The sequence below is a fragment of the Oryzias latipes genome, chromosome 16 (genome assembly GCF_053564925.1).
Source record: "Oryzias latipes strain Hd-rR chromosome 16, Olatipes_Hd-rR_3.1".
NCBI lineage: Eukaryota > Metazoa > Chordata > Actinopteri > Beloniformes > Adrianichthyidae > Oryzias > Oryzias latipes.
This window is the reverse complement of record NC_136252.1, coordinates 19,244,984-19,263,209: the sequence shown is the minus strand read 5'-3', so window position 1 is coordinate 19,263,209 and position 18,226 is coordinate 19,244,984. Positions and strand designations below refer to the sequence as shown.

General features: G+C 39.5%; 2 protein-coding genes across 2 annotated transcripts; both read right to left on the bottom strand.

Moving 5' to 3' along the window:
* Positions 1–338: 338 nt before the first annotated feature.
* skap2 (src kinase associated phosphoprotein 2) lies at positions 339–8,428 on the bottom strand. Its single transcript, XM_004077831.4, has 12 exons — positions 7,786–8,428; positions 7,429–7,534; positions 7,320–7,345; positions 7,049–7,147; positions 6,308–6,388; positions 5,976–6,059; positions 5,749–5,873; positions 5,494–5,557; positions 5,239–5,355; positions 5,074–5,151; positions 4,120–4,232; positions 339–699 (listed from the first exon to the last, which is right to left on the bottom strand). Exons 1-12 carry the CDS (start codon positions 7,823–7,825, stop codon positions 607–609), a joined length of 1,026 nt encoding a protein of 341 aa, XP_004077879.1. The 5' UTR covers positions 7,826–8,428; the 3' UTR covers positions 339–606.
* A 2,775-nt stretch (positions 8,429–11,203) lies between these two features.
* hoxa2b (homeobox A2b) lies at positions 11,204–14,521 on the bottom strand. Its single transcript, XM_004077830.4, is given in 3 exon segments — positions 11,204–13,574; positions 14,022–14,111; positions 14,114–14,521. Coding segments are annotated over 3 exon segments (1,032 nt in total). The 5' UTR covers positions 14,388–14,521; the 3' UTR covers positions 11,204–12,906.
* Between the last annotated feature and the right edge of the window lie 3,705 nt (positions 14,522–18,226).

The window sequence follows — 18,226 nt, the reverse complement described above, 5'->3', positions numbered from 1 at the left end:
GCAGTCGGGCCTGCAAACACAAGCTTCCATCTGCCATGCTTTGATTCTCTGCCCAGCAGAGTCTCTTAAGGATCATCTTCCTTTTGAAGTCTGGAACAAAAGTGCAGAATAGAGGAAATAAACTCAGCTTTCAGTTAAAAAAACAAACAAGACATTTTTAAATTTCACAGACATGTTTTACATACTGGAAACATTAGTGCACAGGGGTTTTATTTTTTCCTGTCAGTTGCTATGTTGATTTTGGTCTTCAAGCAAGAAGTGAGGAATGGCGTTTTAGGGGATCTATTGCCATCTTGTGGCACGAACTGTAATTAAAATAATAAATGCTCTGAGGCCCGTTTGTGTACATTTTTTATTTATTTATTTTGCCAAATGCAGAACATGAAATTATTGCAAAAAACATCTACAAAGTATTAAGTAGAAACTTAAATACAAGAAGGAAACTGTTCTGAATAGACAATGGAAAAGGTTTTTAATCTAACCTCTAATGTGTTCTTATAAAGTAGATCAGAAAGCAGAATAAAAAGAAAATAATTTCAGTAGCAACTTAAACTACTTTAAGTTCACAAAGTTAGTGGAATAAAGCGATTGCTCAAACAGCTGTTATTACAGGACATACAGCTCCAACAGGTAGTCTTTGGGAACAATCCCTATTGCTCCATTTTTCTCTCCGACCCACCAGCCAAAGTTGCTGTACTCCTGGAAACACACAAAGAATAATCAGTCTGGGCTTTCCACTGCAAAAACTTTTCAACAAGAATGTGAACAACAAGGAAAAGAATAGTGGGACTCTTGGGACAAAAAAGCAAAATAAAAATCAAACTTTCAGCTACATTCTTTCTTGGCTTTGCTGCTGTCTTTGGTCTATTAATAATAAATATGTATACTTTTCTCAAAACTCCATCAACTTTGGGTCACTTGATTATATCAGAATCTTTTGTTTTGTTTTCATATTTTGGTCTTGATCAATTACTTTAGACCATAATACTTTCCAGTTACTTAAGATGGTTTTTAAATCATTGCATTCATTTTATATCTCCATTTTTCCCTTTTTTATGCCCTTTCTGCTAAAACAGCATTAATCTTTTGTTTGAGCGCACTAGATTGAGATGTTCAATGTTCTCTGCAGTATTTTTCCACAAATTGTTTATAATCAGTAGAATTTCCTTCTCTTCATTTATATTCTTAAATCACAAATTATAATATATAAGTAATTTTATTGGGATAGTATAATGGTCTGGTCAGCTCCTCGACCAAAGAGGAATTTTTGTGAATAGAAACTGAACACACCACTGAACGTTGAACTTCCCAAACCACATGTAGAAACAAACATTCTCTTCTTGCATAAATCTACATTCTGCTTTTATTGCGCCACACATTAAATGTGTCACAAAGCAGAGACAGAGACCCGGGAGAACGCAACTGAAAGCTGAAATGGTTTAAAAAGGCCCAATACTTTCCAGGTTTGCAAAGGCTGCTAGTGCAAAAATGTGTTTCGCAACTAAAGACAGCAATTTTGAAAGCAAATACTGGCAAAGAATTGATGTCTTCACATGCCATTTAGGAGGTTTTATTGTTAACAACTTGCATTGTAATCTGTGGTTGTGCTGCACCAGAAAATGTACTTGTATAGTTTTAGTAGCTTCATTTTTTTTTTCAAACATTCTGTCAGTTTTAAGTTCATTATCATCTCATAACAGTTTAAAAAAAACTCAGCATGAAAAAACCATCAATGTGCAAACCATGCAAAACAAAAATCTGCTGTTTGACACTTAATCCCTCCAAATAGGATGCCAAAACTGGAAATGGACAAGGTGAAAAAAAATCTGAGACAAGTAACTGCTTTCACTCCCTGTTTCTTTCTGGACAAGAGTCCAGCTTCACAGCAGGGTTTGTTCATGACTCAACTCTGGAGAAACACAAGCTTGCAATGACAGGCAATTGATGACATGACAGATAAAGAGGTTTGTGTGTCTTGTAAAGATATAACTGCTCTGTCAGAAAGATCAAACCACCACACTGAATTCTTTAAAAATTACAGACTACGATCATTACATTAAGTTAAAACAACAATCACAGCATCAATTTTATTGCATAACAGGTAAATTTTGCAGCTGGTTTTTCATATAACTGACATTACCCTGCATGCATATGTGCAAAATCTCTCTGGAGACTTTCAAAACCACAATCCATTGTCTGAGTGCTATGCACCCGCATGGACGCACCCGCCAACGTTGCAGATTACCATCAACCTACAGATAAAACGCCGCTGCAGTCCTTCATCTTGTATCTTTAACCTCTCAAATGTTGACTAACTTCCTGCTTAAAAAATGTGGGTTGGACTCGTGTGTCGGAGGGGTCGATGGTCTGTACAGCATGTCCTGAACACATGCCCCCCCTCCTCCCCTCCACTCGGTCAAGCCTCATAAGCAGAACCCTGGTCTTAGTGGGGGGTCTTACAGCTGTAACACCACACCTTTTCTCTGGGCTTTGGAATGGGGGAGGGAATGAGGAGGAGGCGGAAAGGAGAACAGTGGAGGAGGGAAGGTTATGCCTTCAGCTGCAGATGGCTGCAGGAGTCCAGACAGGTTTTATGGTCATTGCCCTCCCAGCAGGCCACAACCCCCAACACCAAGGTTTAAGCTAATGGCAGCCCCAGTCTGAGTGAAAGGGCAACTTGATTCTTGGTCCTTTTCCATGCAACAAGGAGCAATAAACAGGCATTTGTTGAGTGTGTTGATAGGCCTGCATGCATTTATACCCACAAGTGTAGAAAGACCATTAACCTATTGATACAAATATGCTCCAAAATTACCTTAATTTAGCATGTACTTGGAGGGAAAAACATATTTTTCATAGCTGGAAATAAATTCAGGCATCAAGGGATTGAGACTGGAAAAATAAAACAATATCAACAATAGGGAAACCTGAAACAAATAACAGCCTTTAAACTAGATTATTTTTTAAACTTGGAAAGTGATGCAAAAAAAATCTTGAAAAAGCTGACGTCTTTCTAATGATTAACCGACAATACCTACTTATAGTGCTCTTAAACAGGGGAAACAAGATTTAATTGTGGCCTGCAGAAAATTTGTGAACAAAGAAATCCCTATACCATCTGCTGCCGCTAGATGGCAGGCTTGAGTTTTAAAAGGAAAGTGTGCAGTAAACAGTGTCAGATGACTGAATGCTCCATAGAAACTGAAGCAGGCAGTAAATCCAGCGTGTCCAAATGGAATGCATTTCTCACCTTTTTGCCGAGACAAAACCACAGGTTTTGACACGCATCTGTAAAGGTATGTAATTCCACTTATTTTAGGAGCCAATAGTTGTAAAATGTGGCACAGCAAAAAAGTGAATTTGGTGCTCCCATGACCCGGATAAAAACAAAAGGAGTTCTGTTTGATCATAGCCGAGATGCAGAGCATCCCCACTGATTCGCTGGCTTTCTCAGTTGACATCCCTCAGAAAATGTGCGTCTCTCCACGTGTCCTCACCTTCTCTGCGTGCCAACTTTGGATTTCCCAAGAACACACTTTCCTATTTGGCAAGGTGAAAAAGACTAGGGCTAGGGGCTGCTCAGCGCCTGGCATGGCAGCGGCGATGAGTGCTGAAACACTCCAGATGGAAGTGATGGAATGGTGCTGTGTGCCAGCTAAGCCGACCCTGCCAACAGCACTAAAACAGTTTCCGTTGTGACACAGCTAATTCCCCTCAGAATGCCAGAGAACAAACCCAGCCCAGTTTCCTTTTAGGCATCAGCTGTCAACTTTAGGCAGCGGGCCAGCTGCAGCCAATAACACATCTAAACAGACAGGTCCTAAGAGACCCTCAGTTCAGGTGGTCCATACCTGCAGATCTGCAGATTTTGTCAGGCTTTTGCATTAATCATGTTTGTACTCATTCTGGTTCAACTCTGAATAACAAAAACAATGTACAGATACTTAAATTTGTCTTTACTTTAACCTTTCATTATCAATGTACTAAACGTCTCTGGAATCGGACTTTTACTCTTGATTTCGAAAAAAGGCCACCAGATCTCAAGGATTGGAAAATAAAACTGTGACCATGGAGAAGAAGAATATTTTCTTATGAAAACCAGGATTCTCCTGAACTTACCTTGCTCAAGATGTAGATGGTTTCTCCACGCTTGAAGGACAGCTCGTCCGCCTGGTCTCCGTCACAGTCCCACAACCCTTGGTAGTAGTTCTGGTAGTTGGTGCTCTTATCAACTATGGGTGGAGAAAAGCAGCACAGGGAATCACGGTTCCACAGAAACTTTTAAGGTGAGAGTCCTGCTGTCAGTCAGAGTAGTGTGTGCAGCAGGAGGTTGTGTATTGAGCAGTGGCTTCACCACAGTTTCATTATAAAAGCAACATGTTCTTCACATGTTTTCTCACTGCATAATTTAGAAGCAGGAAACACTAATAAGTTGAGAAGACATTTCAAGGGAAAAAAAAAACATTCTAGCTTCTTCATCATCTAAACCTAGACTGGTAGCATACTAACCACATAGACAGAAATAGCCACCAGATTGTGACATATACTTGCAGTAAAAGGAAGTTGAACAGCTGGGGTTATTTCAGTAGTCAAACGGCATTTCCCTCTACAGGATACCTCTTCTTAATGTGGCCTTAAATGATTCATTTTGCTCAGAAAAGTCTCCACCTGTTCCATTATTCCCACTGTCCACGACCTCCTCCGACTGCCATCACTCCCAGCCTTGCTCCAACTTACCTTTCTGATCTCATGAACATCAACACAGCTGCTCGTGCATTCAGACCTTCAATTCATTCTGCTGTTCTTCCTGTTTGTCTCATTAGCTATTCTGTCGCCACATACTTTAAATCCAAAATAAAAACTGTCCTCTATGGAGGCTTTTTTTAGTATTTTATGTGAAATAATCTACACTTGTCATGAAGGATTATTGCTTGTTTTTTTTTTCAAATAATGTTATTAAAAGTGACTCAAAATGTCAAGAAGGTTTTCTTCCCGTTATCTTTATGGTATTCAACATAATCATCTATCGACATAACAAATGTCACTTGGGCTTTAAGCAGAAGCACTGTGTACCTGGAGCAGGAGGACGAGGGGCTTTGTTTGACACCTCCACCTTAGGAGGAGGCTTTGGCAGAGGGGTTATCTTTTCCTCTGAGGACACACAACAACATGAATGCAAATAAGTAGCCTATAAATAGTTAGGTACAGTATATATGGATGGAAGCAGGGCGGCCAAACCTGGGAGTTCTTCATAGAGATCTTCATCAATAGCTGCATCAACCCCAACATCATCATAATATTCATTTGACTCTTCTTCATCTTCCTCCTCTTCCTCTGGGATTTCACCGGTCATGCCTGGAAAAAGGAAAAATATAGATATAATTTTAATCTGAGCATAAAGAAAACATACAATCCTTTTTCACCGTCACATCATAGTTGAACAGTTTGGAAAACTTCAAAGTTTCAATTCAAACAAATGGAAATGGTTCCTACTTCTCAAAACGAAGTTGATCTTTTTCACCCATTCCTTTGCCTCCTGCACAGACGATGCACAAAACTGCAAGGAAACAGAAAAATAAAAAGTGCAGTCATTTGATTTTTTTTTTCATATAATCATGAACATTATCTATATTACATTTCCGCATATAGAAATTAAAGTAAAAAAATTGACAAGTAAAAGGTGTAAATATTTTCTGGTAATAAACTTCTCACTGTAGCTAAAAAAAGACACACAAAAAAGGAGTTTACCTGATAAACTCGCTTGTCTGGAGCAGAAATCTCAAAGCAGCAGTCCTTCTTTGAGTCCTTCCGTAAAGTATTGTTCAATTGGACAGAATACCCTTCGATGTTGAACTCGCCCTTCTGCTGCTTGTCTGCTCATAGAAAATAATGTCATCAGGAATGCTTCAGATTCTGCATCTATAGAAACAAGAGTCAAAGCTTGCGGAATGAGGAATTATGAAACAAAAGTAAACCTTTCTCGCTGCCATAATAGTAGAAAATGTTTTGGCTTAGAGCACACCATCTCTTCTGCCACTCGGGGCCAAAAAAACTGTGATCTGAAGAAGAAAAAACATTTTTGAGAACAAGTTTCATATGAAATGGGAAGTTTAAGAAAAAAAAACGAACATATGAAATAAAATATGAATATGTTTTTGAAAAATATAATGTAAACAATTCAGAAAGATTTTGAATTAGTGGTTGTATTTTTGGCGTGTCATTTATTAGCTGAAAAAGGGAACAACAACCGGAAATTCAACAACACAAGACCTCACAAAGCCCTTTCAAGATGTAACCAGAGACTAACCTTTCCTCCGTTTCTCAAGACACCCTTGCTTGAAAACAGATTTCAGGTCCTGGACTGCCACAGGTGGAGACTGCTGAACTCCTGCAAAGAAAGTACAAAAATTCTAATCATATGGAATCAATAATCTATGGTTTTTGGAAAAATTTAAATATATTTTGAATATTATTCGTTTCAAAATCCAAATTGACATTTGTGGTGATTACAGAGGATACAGAAGCACTACTATTATTTTTTTTACCTCTCAAAAGTCGAGGTTTTCATGGAAGCCTGCAACTTTAATGCAAATGTGCAAACGCCGAGTCGAAGAGCAGCTGTGAAACTAGCAGCTGCTCACAGCTCATAAACTCTGCTCTCCTAATCACCCTTTCATGAGGATTTCTCTCTTACCTTAATTCAAAAAGTAAATACAGAATCACACATTAGATTGGCTTAAAGTGGTGTATGACAACATTTTCCAGCTTTAGCTGCGCTTTTCTTTCCTCAGACTTTCGGCTGAGAGCAATAAATTGTGCTCGAACTGTCTAGGGGGAGGGGTGGAGGAGGTCCAGGGGTAACAGTTGCACCCCTCTAAATTGGTTCCCAAGTATGTTGCCAAGTTACAGTTGGAATGTCTCCCTCATTGTGCCACTCAAAGTCACTTTCTCCTGGAAGTGCACACAGACTGGTGCGTTTACTCAAAGACCTTTCCTAATTTCAATCCAGCACTTGTGAGGAGGAGAGGGAGGGGTGAAGGTGTGGTACCATCGTAAGGCTCCTCTTCCTTGTCTGTGCGCTCAGACTGCAGCGATCCTCCATCGTTGTTGCTGTCTGCTTCCTCATCCTCATCTGTGTCAGCCGAACCTGCTCAAAAAAAGTGCAAAATGATTATTTTAAACTGTAAAATAAGGAACTATAGAAAAGAAAGAGGATACTAAGCCTTTTTATGTTACTTATACATAAACATGACCTATTTCTTCACTTGAGATCATAATAAATAATACCATAAGGGGAAAAAGGAGAGGCCAACACTCACCCTTGTCCTTGAAATCTTGTGGGAAGCTTTAAGACAGCAAATGGGGGTTAAATGAATATTTGGGAAATTCTTTTTACAATAAAATCAGGAAATGTTTGGTGCACCATACCCTTGTTTGACCTCTTTGATTCTTTTTATGAAGGCCTCCCTCTTTTCTTTGGTCTTCCTGCTCAGAAGTTCTCCTTTTAAGCCTTTGCAGAGGAAATGTTCCAAATCTAAGCAAAAAGAGGTTAAACATTAACAGTTGCGCCAAAGCAGCAGATTTCTGTCTAATAGACGCCACGTTTCTTATTGAATGACGACCAGCAGGTGTGAGCAACATGTATGGATCGCATGCAAAGCGACGCCATGGTAAACAAACTTCCTCTTTTAAAATTAAAAACAAAAACTGTAGCTTACAGATCGATTCAAGAGCAACAGAACACAGAAGGGCGCAAAAGACAGTTGCGCGTAATGGATGCGTTACCAGAAATGAGCGCTGCCAGCTCCTCAGGGATCGTCCTCATCTTCAGAGTAAAGGAGTTCAGGGCCCGAGGCGATGGATGGACCGTCAGGAAGAGAACAAAAAAAGCCTTTCACGGAAGCAGCTCGGGCTCGAGGACGCGGAAGTCAGCGCGGCTGCTTGTTTGTCAGTGACCACAGTTCCTCTGCGGAACCAAAATACTTCCCACGCTGGCGGCCACTCAGAATCCTGACGTTTATTTGCTCGTTATCTTTCCGTGAAAGGCACCGACGACAGGGATCTGACTTTAACCGAGCCCTAACGGCATAATAGTGTCCAATTTTAAAGCGATGATCATACTTTTGATTAATTCCAGACGATATTTCTTGACGCGCGCTGTTTAACGTACATTACAGTGTTCTTTAAAATCTCTTCTCTGCTTTAGCAATGATGCATGCTCTCTCTGAGCTTTATGAGTGTGTCAACGTTATAAATCTGATGAGGATCATTAAAATATTATTTCAAAAGAGTCACATGGTCACTCCGAACCAGCTCTATCACTGTTAAAACACATTTCGAGCTAGAAGGAGCTTTGCTGCACATCAATTATGACTGATCATGTCAGACAAACAACGTTTAAATGTGCCTAAAATCTGGTGCATTTGATGGGAATCAGTCTTTTGACACATTATTTATAAATATGTCAGGCAGTCATTAGCCACCATCTGACAAGGGGTATCCAATCCAGGTAAAAAAATAAAAAGGAGCCTTTGATCTGCTCTGTCTGTTTTTGAAATGAATTAGGTGAGGTGTATCGGGTTTAGTTTAGCTGTAGGTGCTTCATGGTCCTGCAGTCAAAGGCTTTCCACAGAAATATTCACTCCAAGAAAGACAAGACACAACATCTGAGATGCTTCACAAACCTCTGAAGACAATAAATATTTCAAGACCCACTTTATTAAAAATGTTTTTTTGTGTGTTTTTAACATCTTGTGGCATTTTTATCAAAATGGAGCACATGTGTGAAGATAATTAAGCTTAAAATTGCAATTCTGAGTATTTCTGGGCTGCATGGTGCGCAATGGTTAGCGTTCTTGCCGCACAGCCAGAAGGCCCCCAGCTGGGGGACCTGAAACAGAACATCAATGGAGGAACTTTCTGTGTGGAGCTTGCATGTTCTCCCTGTGCATGTGTGGGTCTTCTCTGGGGTCACCGGCTTCCTCCTACTGTCCAAAAACATGCTTCATTGGTCAATTGGTTGCTCTAAATGGTCCCTAGGTGTGCCTGTGAGTGTGTATGGGTGTGTGATTGTAGCCTTGCGACAGACTGGCAACATGTCCAGGGTGTACCCTGCCTTCACCCGCAAGTGGTCGGGATAAGCTCCAGCAGCCCTGTGACCCCGGAAGGGAAAAAACGGCTTAAATGATGAATGAGTATTTCTTTAGTCAAATTATTGCAAACCAAAATTGCAGATAAAAAATGCAGTTGGAAAGGGATTGTAGATGTAACCTAGGACTTATAAGTCACAAGGTCCCTCCAATTCACAGTGGGCTAAAATTAAGCAGTGAAGTAAAGTCATGGGCCAAACTCAATATTCCTTGAAAAATAAACTGCAACTGATACGTAATGTTCAACCTTTTCACACAGTGTCTTCTTGCGTTATATTCTTTCGTTACAGCCACGTTAGCTCCACACACAAGATAAACAGGTCTGTCATTCATATTCGTGAACCGATAATCTGCCTCCCCTCTGTCTTAAAAGCTCCTGTTGTCCAACTTTTGTTTGGCTATTTTTGTGGAGGTTGAAAGTAATTTGTCCGATGTGACTGGAGCATGGCTGTCAATGACTGTTAACAGAAAAAAGGAGCGCTTACCGGTTTCGACTGCGTGCCAACATACTAGCAATGCATTGTGGGAATTTGGAGTATTACGGCCATCTCTAAATCACATTTGATATGATCTCATGGGCCAATTATAATTACCTGAGTTTGACAGATGTGCACTTGTACGACTAGATCATGTACATCTTTGTTTTCCTCGTCTGAGCTGGTATCTGGCTCAAAACTATACGGATGGATAGCTCCAGTATTGCTTGCTATTTTTTTTGGGAGATAGTGTAAACAAATGGATGATGGGAAATGGAGGTAGGCTTACTCCAGGCCAAAAGTTCCGCCCACATCTCAGAGCCAAATTTCCAATGAATCACTGCTGCTCTGCAGAAATTATGTCTGAGAGCAACACAAGTTTTTCGATTTTGACTTAAAATGGGATAACCACAATTAAAAGACTATTGGAACGCTTTCACAAAAGATGATCGGAGTGGGACTTTAAAGAACAAGATCTCTCTCGTGTTCTCCTTGACTGATATTCTGCTCAGTCATTTTACTGGAAGTAGTGTCTTTGCAGAGTCACTCTTTTATGATCCATGCGGTTATTTCAACCCCAACCTCCCATGACCTGGTCCTGGTGTTTTAAGAAAAGAGGAGAGCCAGCTTGACCTCTGACCCCTCTCAGCACATTGAAAGGGAGATCTGCTTCCACATAAAGCTTCATATATCTGCCTGTCATAAAACTGAATTTGATTGGTTTCTTCCCCTCTCTCAAATCATTGCAGGGTTTCAATCCACTTAACTGCACACAGAAATGTCTAATTAATGCATGGGAACAATCATCTGTGTGGAAAACTGTGGACAAAACAAATGCCCAGCAGCCTAAAGCAAAGTTACTGATCTGTTAATCTTGTAAACACTTTTTTATTTCTGACAGCGTGTTCCTAATATATAGAGTATTGAGTGATTCCAACAAGTTCCTGCTTCTTCTACAAGGCTTCTACTGCTCTAGCTTTGTTTTCAATTAGGCTAATGTACAATTAGCATCACTTTGAACCGCTTTCTGTTGAAGGAGTAATTCATCACCTCATTCACAGTTGGTTTTATTGCTTAAGCATTGTGCCACCATCCTGCTGCAGTAATCACAGTGACTTTTTGCTGTTTCTCATGTTTCTGGGGAGCTACTTTAGTTTGCAGGCAGAAAAGAGTTCCTGCAGGACATGCAATAATGAGCAGTACTGAGCCTGCAGACCATTTCAGTCTGGAGACGTTGTTTGATGATTCATATGGAATAAACTGGATTATTATTTTTTATTTATATGCTATATTTTGTAACTCTGATTAAATTATTGAAAGCAAAACTACCTATTTTGTGTCAGTTCTAAGTCAAATCAAATCAAACTTAATTTATATGGCACTTTTCCTATGAAAGCACAATACAAAGTGATTTACATTAACACAAAAGAAAATAAATAATATAAAAAGAAGAACATAAAATCAAAATAACAACCACGAAAATTAAAAGAGCCCCATCCCCACACAACCCCCCACCCCTTTCACACCTCCCACCCCCAACTGATGGGTGAAGACGATGAGAAATAGGAAATAGGCAGAGCACGAAAACAAAATGTTTATTGTTGGAAACGCTAATAATAATTGGAACCTCGCTCTCTGAGAATAGCTGCATAGCCAGCCAAATGCAGCATCCCAGGCGGGGACCAAGCAACAAGTCATGAAGAGCTGGTTCAATTAAAAAAAAATCCTTAGTAGTAACAAAAAAAAAACAGTTAAACTAAAAGTTGATTCAATCAGTTGGTTAAAAAATTAAAAAGAGGGTACACCAGAATAAAAATTCAGGAAATTCATAATCAGGACCATATTTAATACAAATACATTTCAAAGGTGATATCTGCTGAATATCCATCATTTTATCATGCTAAATTGGTATAAAAAATATTTTGGAAATATTCCATCAAGCTCCATAGTACCAATGCAGTATTATAGATTCTTCTGAACATGCACAATTAAAGGCAGAGAAATTGTGAACAAGCACCGTTTATCGTTTTAGTTTTGTAGGCAAAGGCATAATGTAAAAGCCAACTGAAGTCCGGATTTCTGCGTGGGGCCAGAGCAGACAGCTCTGGAATTTTTTTTTTAAAATGCAAATTGACTGGATCTTCGTGCAGACAGAGAACACTCGCATTACTGTAGACAAACAGGAAATAAACTTCCTAAAGTTATGAATTTGCTTCCCTTCCAGTGTTTTTGTCTTTACTTCCTCAGTATGGGAGTTTTTAAAATAGTGAAGGGCACAAGCCATTCTTGAGGGGTACTGAGCCTCTATATTTATATCCATTAAACTTACCTTCCTTCTAACTTTAAAACAAACAAAGGTGAAAATGTACTTTGTAATGTCTATAGGTTTAAGTTTGTGATGTTTTCTTAGATGCTGTTGATGCAAAAACAGACAGAATAAAATGTCCCTTTTTCTGAAAGAAATGTGTGTTTAAGGAAGGCAGCCTTGGAATCATTTCATAGTTTTAACATTAGGATTTTGGTCATTTAGCTGTTATCATTATTGGACTATGCTGTATTGAGTTGTTGATATTCTTACAGGATAAAAGAATGAGTTTTAAGGGAAATTCTGTATTATATTCCTTACATTTTTAAATCCTATTGCATACATCCACCATACATGACAGTGAATTTCAAATAAAAACTATTGTTTAATTTTATGTTTCGAACCCAAAAGGACATTTATTATCTAAATGTTTTGGTTTTTTGTTGTTGCTGTTGTTGAAATTCCATGGTAAAATATAAGGAAAGTCAACCCAACATTGTGATTTTGGTTGTCAATCAGACAAAAGTGTCTTTGTTTGCTCTTCATTACAATACGTCTTTATAACAGAAAGGAAAAGTCAAGATATTGAGAATACTTGTGAGGGTTAAATGGATCCTTAATTGTTTTATTAATGACATTTTGGACTCTATATTTATCCTGGAGATATGGAAGATTTAGGAATTAAGTCCAAAGCCGAGTCATTGTTCAGAATTTAGCAAAAGCTCTTTAGCATGATAAACACAAATGAAACCAGCTTATTCACTTGTCGTAAAGCTTTATTTCAATAGAATTATTTTGCTTTGTTTTCTAAAAAAAATACAAATGTGAGGACGTTTTAAGACCTACAAGAACCAATGATGCTTCAGTGAAAGCTTATTTAACTTAAACTTACCTCGTGAAATGTGATTATTTTTCTGCAAACATAACTCTAAAAACCGAGCACGCAAAAACGCAACAGCAAACTGAGAAGTGTCTTTCAGTAAATCAGGTTTTGCTGGTCCATTGCTGTGAATGTTTCCGTGAAAAAGTTGAAACTCTCGGAGGGCAAATGAAGGGGACTCTGGGCTGACTCCGACAAACTCGGTGAGAAAGAGGAAGACGAGGAGATAGGTTGGAATGTCTGCAAGGACCCGTCCAGGCTGGAGGAGTCATCATTGTCTGGGCCCATTGTTGATGCGCAGGCGGGAGCAGTGGGTGTTGGGTTTGGAAAATGTTTCAGATGTTTCTCATTGCTGCTCATCAGGGAGGCAGCTTGGTTCCCCCTTCTATTTGCGTTGTTGTTGTGGGGTGAAGTCGGTGTGTGTTGGTCGGAACACCTCTCCCTCTGGGCCGCCATGCTGCTGTCCGCAGCCTGCTGGAAGTCGATCCCCGGCGCGTCCTTTACGCACGCGTATTTCCTCTCACCGTCCCAGTTCTCCTTGCAGTGACTCTGCCTTTTGTGCTTCATTCGCCTGTTCTGGAACCACACCTTCACCTGCTTCTCTGATAAATCCAAAAGCGCCGCAATCTCCACTCGCCTGGGTCTGCAAAGATACTTGTTGAAATGAAATTCCTTCTCCAGCTCGAGAAGTTGGTTGTTGGTGTACGCTGTCCTCAGTCTCTTGGACGCGCCGTCGTCAGTGCTCTCTGGCTCCTCCGGAGAACCTGAACACATAAAAAAAGGCTTTGGGGATTTTTTTACAATCTTAAAAGGGTGATGAAAAAAACACAAAATAGATGGATGAGTGCCAAAACAAATTGCATGGGTTGAAACTTGTGACAAACAAGCGCAAAGACTGGAGAGATTTACGGGCCCCAGCCTGGATATGATGGGTGTGCGCGCGGACAGGACAGAACGGAGGGGAAGATTAATGAACGTGCCAGCTGTTGGCCTGTGTAAGAAAATCTATCACTCTCTATTACTGTCAAATACTAACACTCTAACACTGCATCACACGCCGGCGCGTTACTTGATGAGATTAAGCAAGCTTAAATCAAACATCCTGCAGCAGCCTGTTGGAACGCCCTCGTAGCACAGATGCGGCTCTTTGTGGAGAGCAATTCTCCAACATCCCGCAGCTCTTTGCATGGAGGTTATTAATCATGTCTTGCCTTGGGGGGGAAAGTAGTGTGGCGGGGAGTCAGTCGTCGGCGCAGCATCAACAGGGGAAGCAGGAGCAGCAGCAGCCCGGCCCCTCTGGTGCTTTTCTTCTCATTCATCCACGGGTACTCTGCGAGTATAGACGCAGTCTGCAGCGGGCTGCAGCCTCTCAGAGCCGGCGTAGAGCGGTCTTGGCGCGGGGGGACACTCGTGTCCAAGCCGGAGACCGTCTGCAGTGTCGGCAACGAGCGCGGCGAACTCTTGATTGACGAACTTTGAAAAGCATCACCAGCGGGATTGGTCAAAGATGTCAGGCACTCAGCGAGCGACGGCTGGCTGTTGATAAAACCACTTTCTCGGCCAAATTCGTAATCCATCTCCTCCTGGAGAACCACTAGTTAGAAGCTCCTAAAACCAATTTTAGATTATGTGCAAACTATGTCACCGGCTACAGTTGTGTAAAGACATATAAGCCATATACTTTTGCTTTCACGGGGGCATGGTTGGAATTAGACCCTGCTGCTCGTCACATGATATCTGCCCAATGAATGTCCTGATTGATGGAGAAGATCTGGGGAAGGGGGAGGTGTTCTTGCCTCTGTCTGGGGCAGATGTTAGTTATTTTTGAAACAGGAGTCGGGGGCATCAAAACATGATTTGCTTTAGTTTCATATTTTCCTCTTATGCATCCAAGGAGCTGGCGCTCTTGACGCAGAACACGTGGATTGATTTTTTTTTTATTCCATTGTGACCTAATGCAGCCACAGCAGCGCTCATGTTTATCCTGACTGTTTGCTAAGGAAAGGAGAGATCACACCTGTCCACACCTCCTCCAACAGAAACACTCAGGTCCACTTCATTACACGTTTTGTGCCCATATAAAGCCTTAGATTATAAAAGAAGTCCATCCGTCTCTTATTCTCGTAGAGTTAATAATCTTAACTGCATTTACATCAATTTACACTCTATATCTCCCTCTGCATGTAATCTGCTTTCCTCCACGAGATACCTGCGGGCCACCGTGCGTAAAATCATTCGCCGTTCCTGCAAAAAGCTGCAGGAAAAGGAGGGGATCTGAGAGCTGTTTATTGCCCGGGCTCTGAACAAAAGATTCCTGGTATTCTGTGTGATCAATCTTTCCAGCCAAGAGCTCTGACAGCTCTTTGCCCTTAGAGAACATTTAAACCACATACACTTGCTTAGATCATATGTGCAGGAAGAGGATGCCCTCGGTGCGGAGCGAAGAAAACCTCAGGATTTCTCTCAGCCTTTAACGCCTTTAACACAAACATTTATCATTTAGATTCAAAGCTTGAGAGGAGATTTTATCCTGGTGCAAACAGGAGTGAATGGAATGAAGGAGCTGGACTTTGTTGGTGCACAAAAGAACAAACAGATTTTCCGTGGGATCAATTATTTGCTGGGGTGAGTGGGTGTTGGCACATCTATTTAATATTTCGCTGTCTTTTATTTCACACCGAAGTATTGTTTCTTTCAAAATAGCTTAGGTTTATGTTTGAAGAAAAAAAATATTTGCTTATTTATAAATTGAAAGGATGCATTCTGAGACTAGTCTTTTGCGTTCTACATCTGCAAATAAATTCAAAATTAATTGTGAGATTTTGTTGTTTCTACAATGACAAGTCTGTTTTAAATGTTCTCCAAAATTCTGATTCCAGTTTTTTTTAATTATATTAAAAATGTAAATTATGTATTATAGAAGGAAAGCCTTTTTCTGAAATATTTTTTGTAAACTGAGACTTTTGCTGCTCTCGAATGCTGATCTTCTGCTCCTCACGGCCTTATGGTCTTCCTTAGGATGTGAATGCTGACAGGAGGACGGGGTCGGGCGCGTTCTTCGTCTGTTCCCAAACGAAGGGAGACGTCTGGGAGACAAGTGGGCCAAAATGCGAGGCCAGGCCAAGTGTTTCTCAAAAATATAAGGATGTTTATTTAAGTTGCAATGCATCAGCATACCATTTATTTGGTGTGTTTGTAAGTTTTTTTAAACATTAAAGGGAAAAATGCACCATTCGTTTCTATTACATGTCACTAAAATGTGCCAATCTGTGCTAGATCCATTTTTTTTAATTTTTGAATATTTTTAACCATTATAAAGTATCACACGTTTGTATTTATTTGATGCTTTCTGTATTTTTTGTTTGTTATGTTATTGTTTTTCTATGTGGGATGCACAAATCTGGTGACTAAAAATCTAAAATAAAAGTCAGGGATCCCAAAATATGTGTATGTCTTCACGTTTGTGAGGTTTTCTGGATATAATTGAAAATTCTGGAACAATGAACATTTTCTGTACTTTTTTACGCATCTTTTCTTTCAATAAAACTGCTAGTATGCCATTATGTCTTTTTGAAATAAAACAATGTAATTACACCACAAGGAAGTCTAACGTTCATTCTTTATTTGAACAAACATTTTTGATTATTTAACTATTGTAACGTTTTATTTTTTGTTTAGTGAACAAAAAATTTTTCAATAGCAAATGGAGTGCAAAATCAGGCAGCAAATATTACCAGACTGAATTTACGATAGCCTAAAGACATCTAGTGTTTCATGTAATGCCAGTTGAAAGAAAACTGGATTTGAGAGCGCGACTTCCAAAAGAACAGTGTAGTTGTTCGCTTTGGCCGTGTACAGACAAAATGACTTTCGACTTTCCTTCCATGAACTTCTCCAGCATGAAGGTGTGTGTGTGTGTTGAGGGAGGGGGGGGGGAGTTCCCCCTCACTTCTAATGTCACGCACTGTGATGCATTGGGGTCATAAAGGGTCTCGAAACAACTTTCAGTTCTCTGTTTCCTTTAAGATTTTCCTTGTATATCTATGGTGCAGAGAAGATCCCAAATTAAGTCACAAATAAGAGAGTAGTTTTTTCGTTTTACTTTTTTACAAATTACAATAGCTATTTTAGAAAAAAGGAATAAATAAATCGAATTATTTTTTGTTATTAAAAGATAACCTTTTACCGTGGATTTACCTCCGTTAGTTTGGCCTCTTTGACGATTTCAATAAATTTTATTTATAGCTCTTTTTAAATTTATAAATTTAGTTAAAAATCACATGACAAGCAAACTACAACCAAAGGTGTTTGTGGGAGTGGTTTTGGTGTTTTGACGCACCACCCACCATCATGTAAGCCGCTGGCTCCTCCTGCTGGCCGTCAGGTGCAACAGCAACTTCATTTAAAAAACTGCTTCTCTGTCTTATTAAGAATTAAACTTTATCTTTAGCTTATGTAGTTCTCAGTGTTTTGTTAAGCCATTTTATTTGTTTGTTTCTAAATAAATATAATATTTCTAGGTCAAAGTTCATTTAATGAATTCCTGAAACATTTAGTGGAAATCTGCTGCAAATAAAATAAATGGATGTTTCTGCTGTCTGATTGTTGTTAGACGTTCGTAAAGTAATTAAATCTTTAGAGGCAGACCTATTGTTGACCCCTGCTGTGTCCTGCACCCTTATACGTGCTCGCGTGCGCATGCGTGCGCTTCTTCGCTGTTGCTGCATCACGCATCTGTCTGTTCACGCAGCCCAATCAGAAATGCTGCCCCTGCAGCCTCCACAAAGCTGTGCCATCTTTTACACGTTCTAAACAGTTTTGGTCATGATGAACAGTCTGTGATGCAAAAACAGAAACTAAATCAAAATGACCAAAAATGTATGTAAAATCTGATGTTTCTTTCTTATTTGTTCTGAGTTTATCTTCAATACATCACTACATTTTAAACCTAACCCAACTAAAACGTATTTTTAAAAAAAATCCTCACAAACTATCTTAATTTATTGGAAACAACTTGACAAATCTGTCTGTTTCAGACGGGTCAGGAATTGTATGAACAAAATCTCATTAATTTCAGACAGACATTTTCATCACTCTGTCAATAACAACTGTCGTCATAAATTGCTTACATATTTTGTATTAAAATATTTATTACAGCAAGCTAAATAAAACAAATCGTTGGCAGCAGTCAGCTCAAACAAAATGAAATGCATCAAATGATTTACTTTGCATTATCTCAATTATTTTACTTCACCATACTAAAATTGAAATAAAAATAAAGATTTAGAATTATAAACCATTGGCATCATTTAAATGATGGGAAACACACATTTTTTTAAACATGTTGGAATCTTTTACTTATGTTTCTCTCTCCAAATTATGGAAAACTCTCACTGCGGAACGTGCGTAAAGGTTT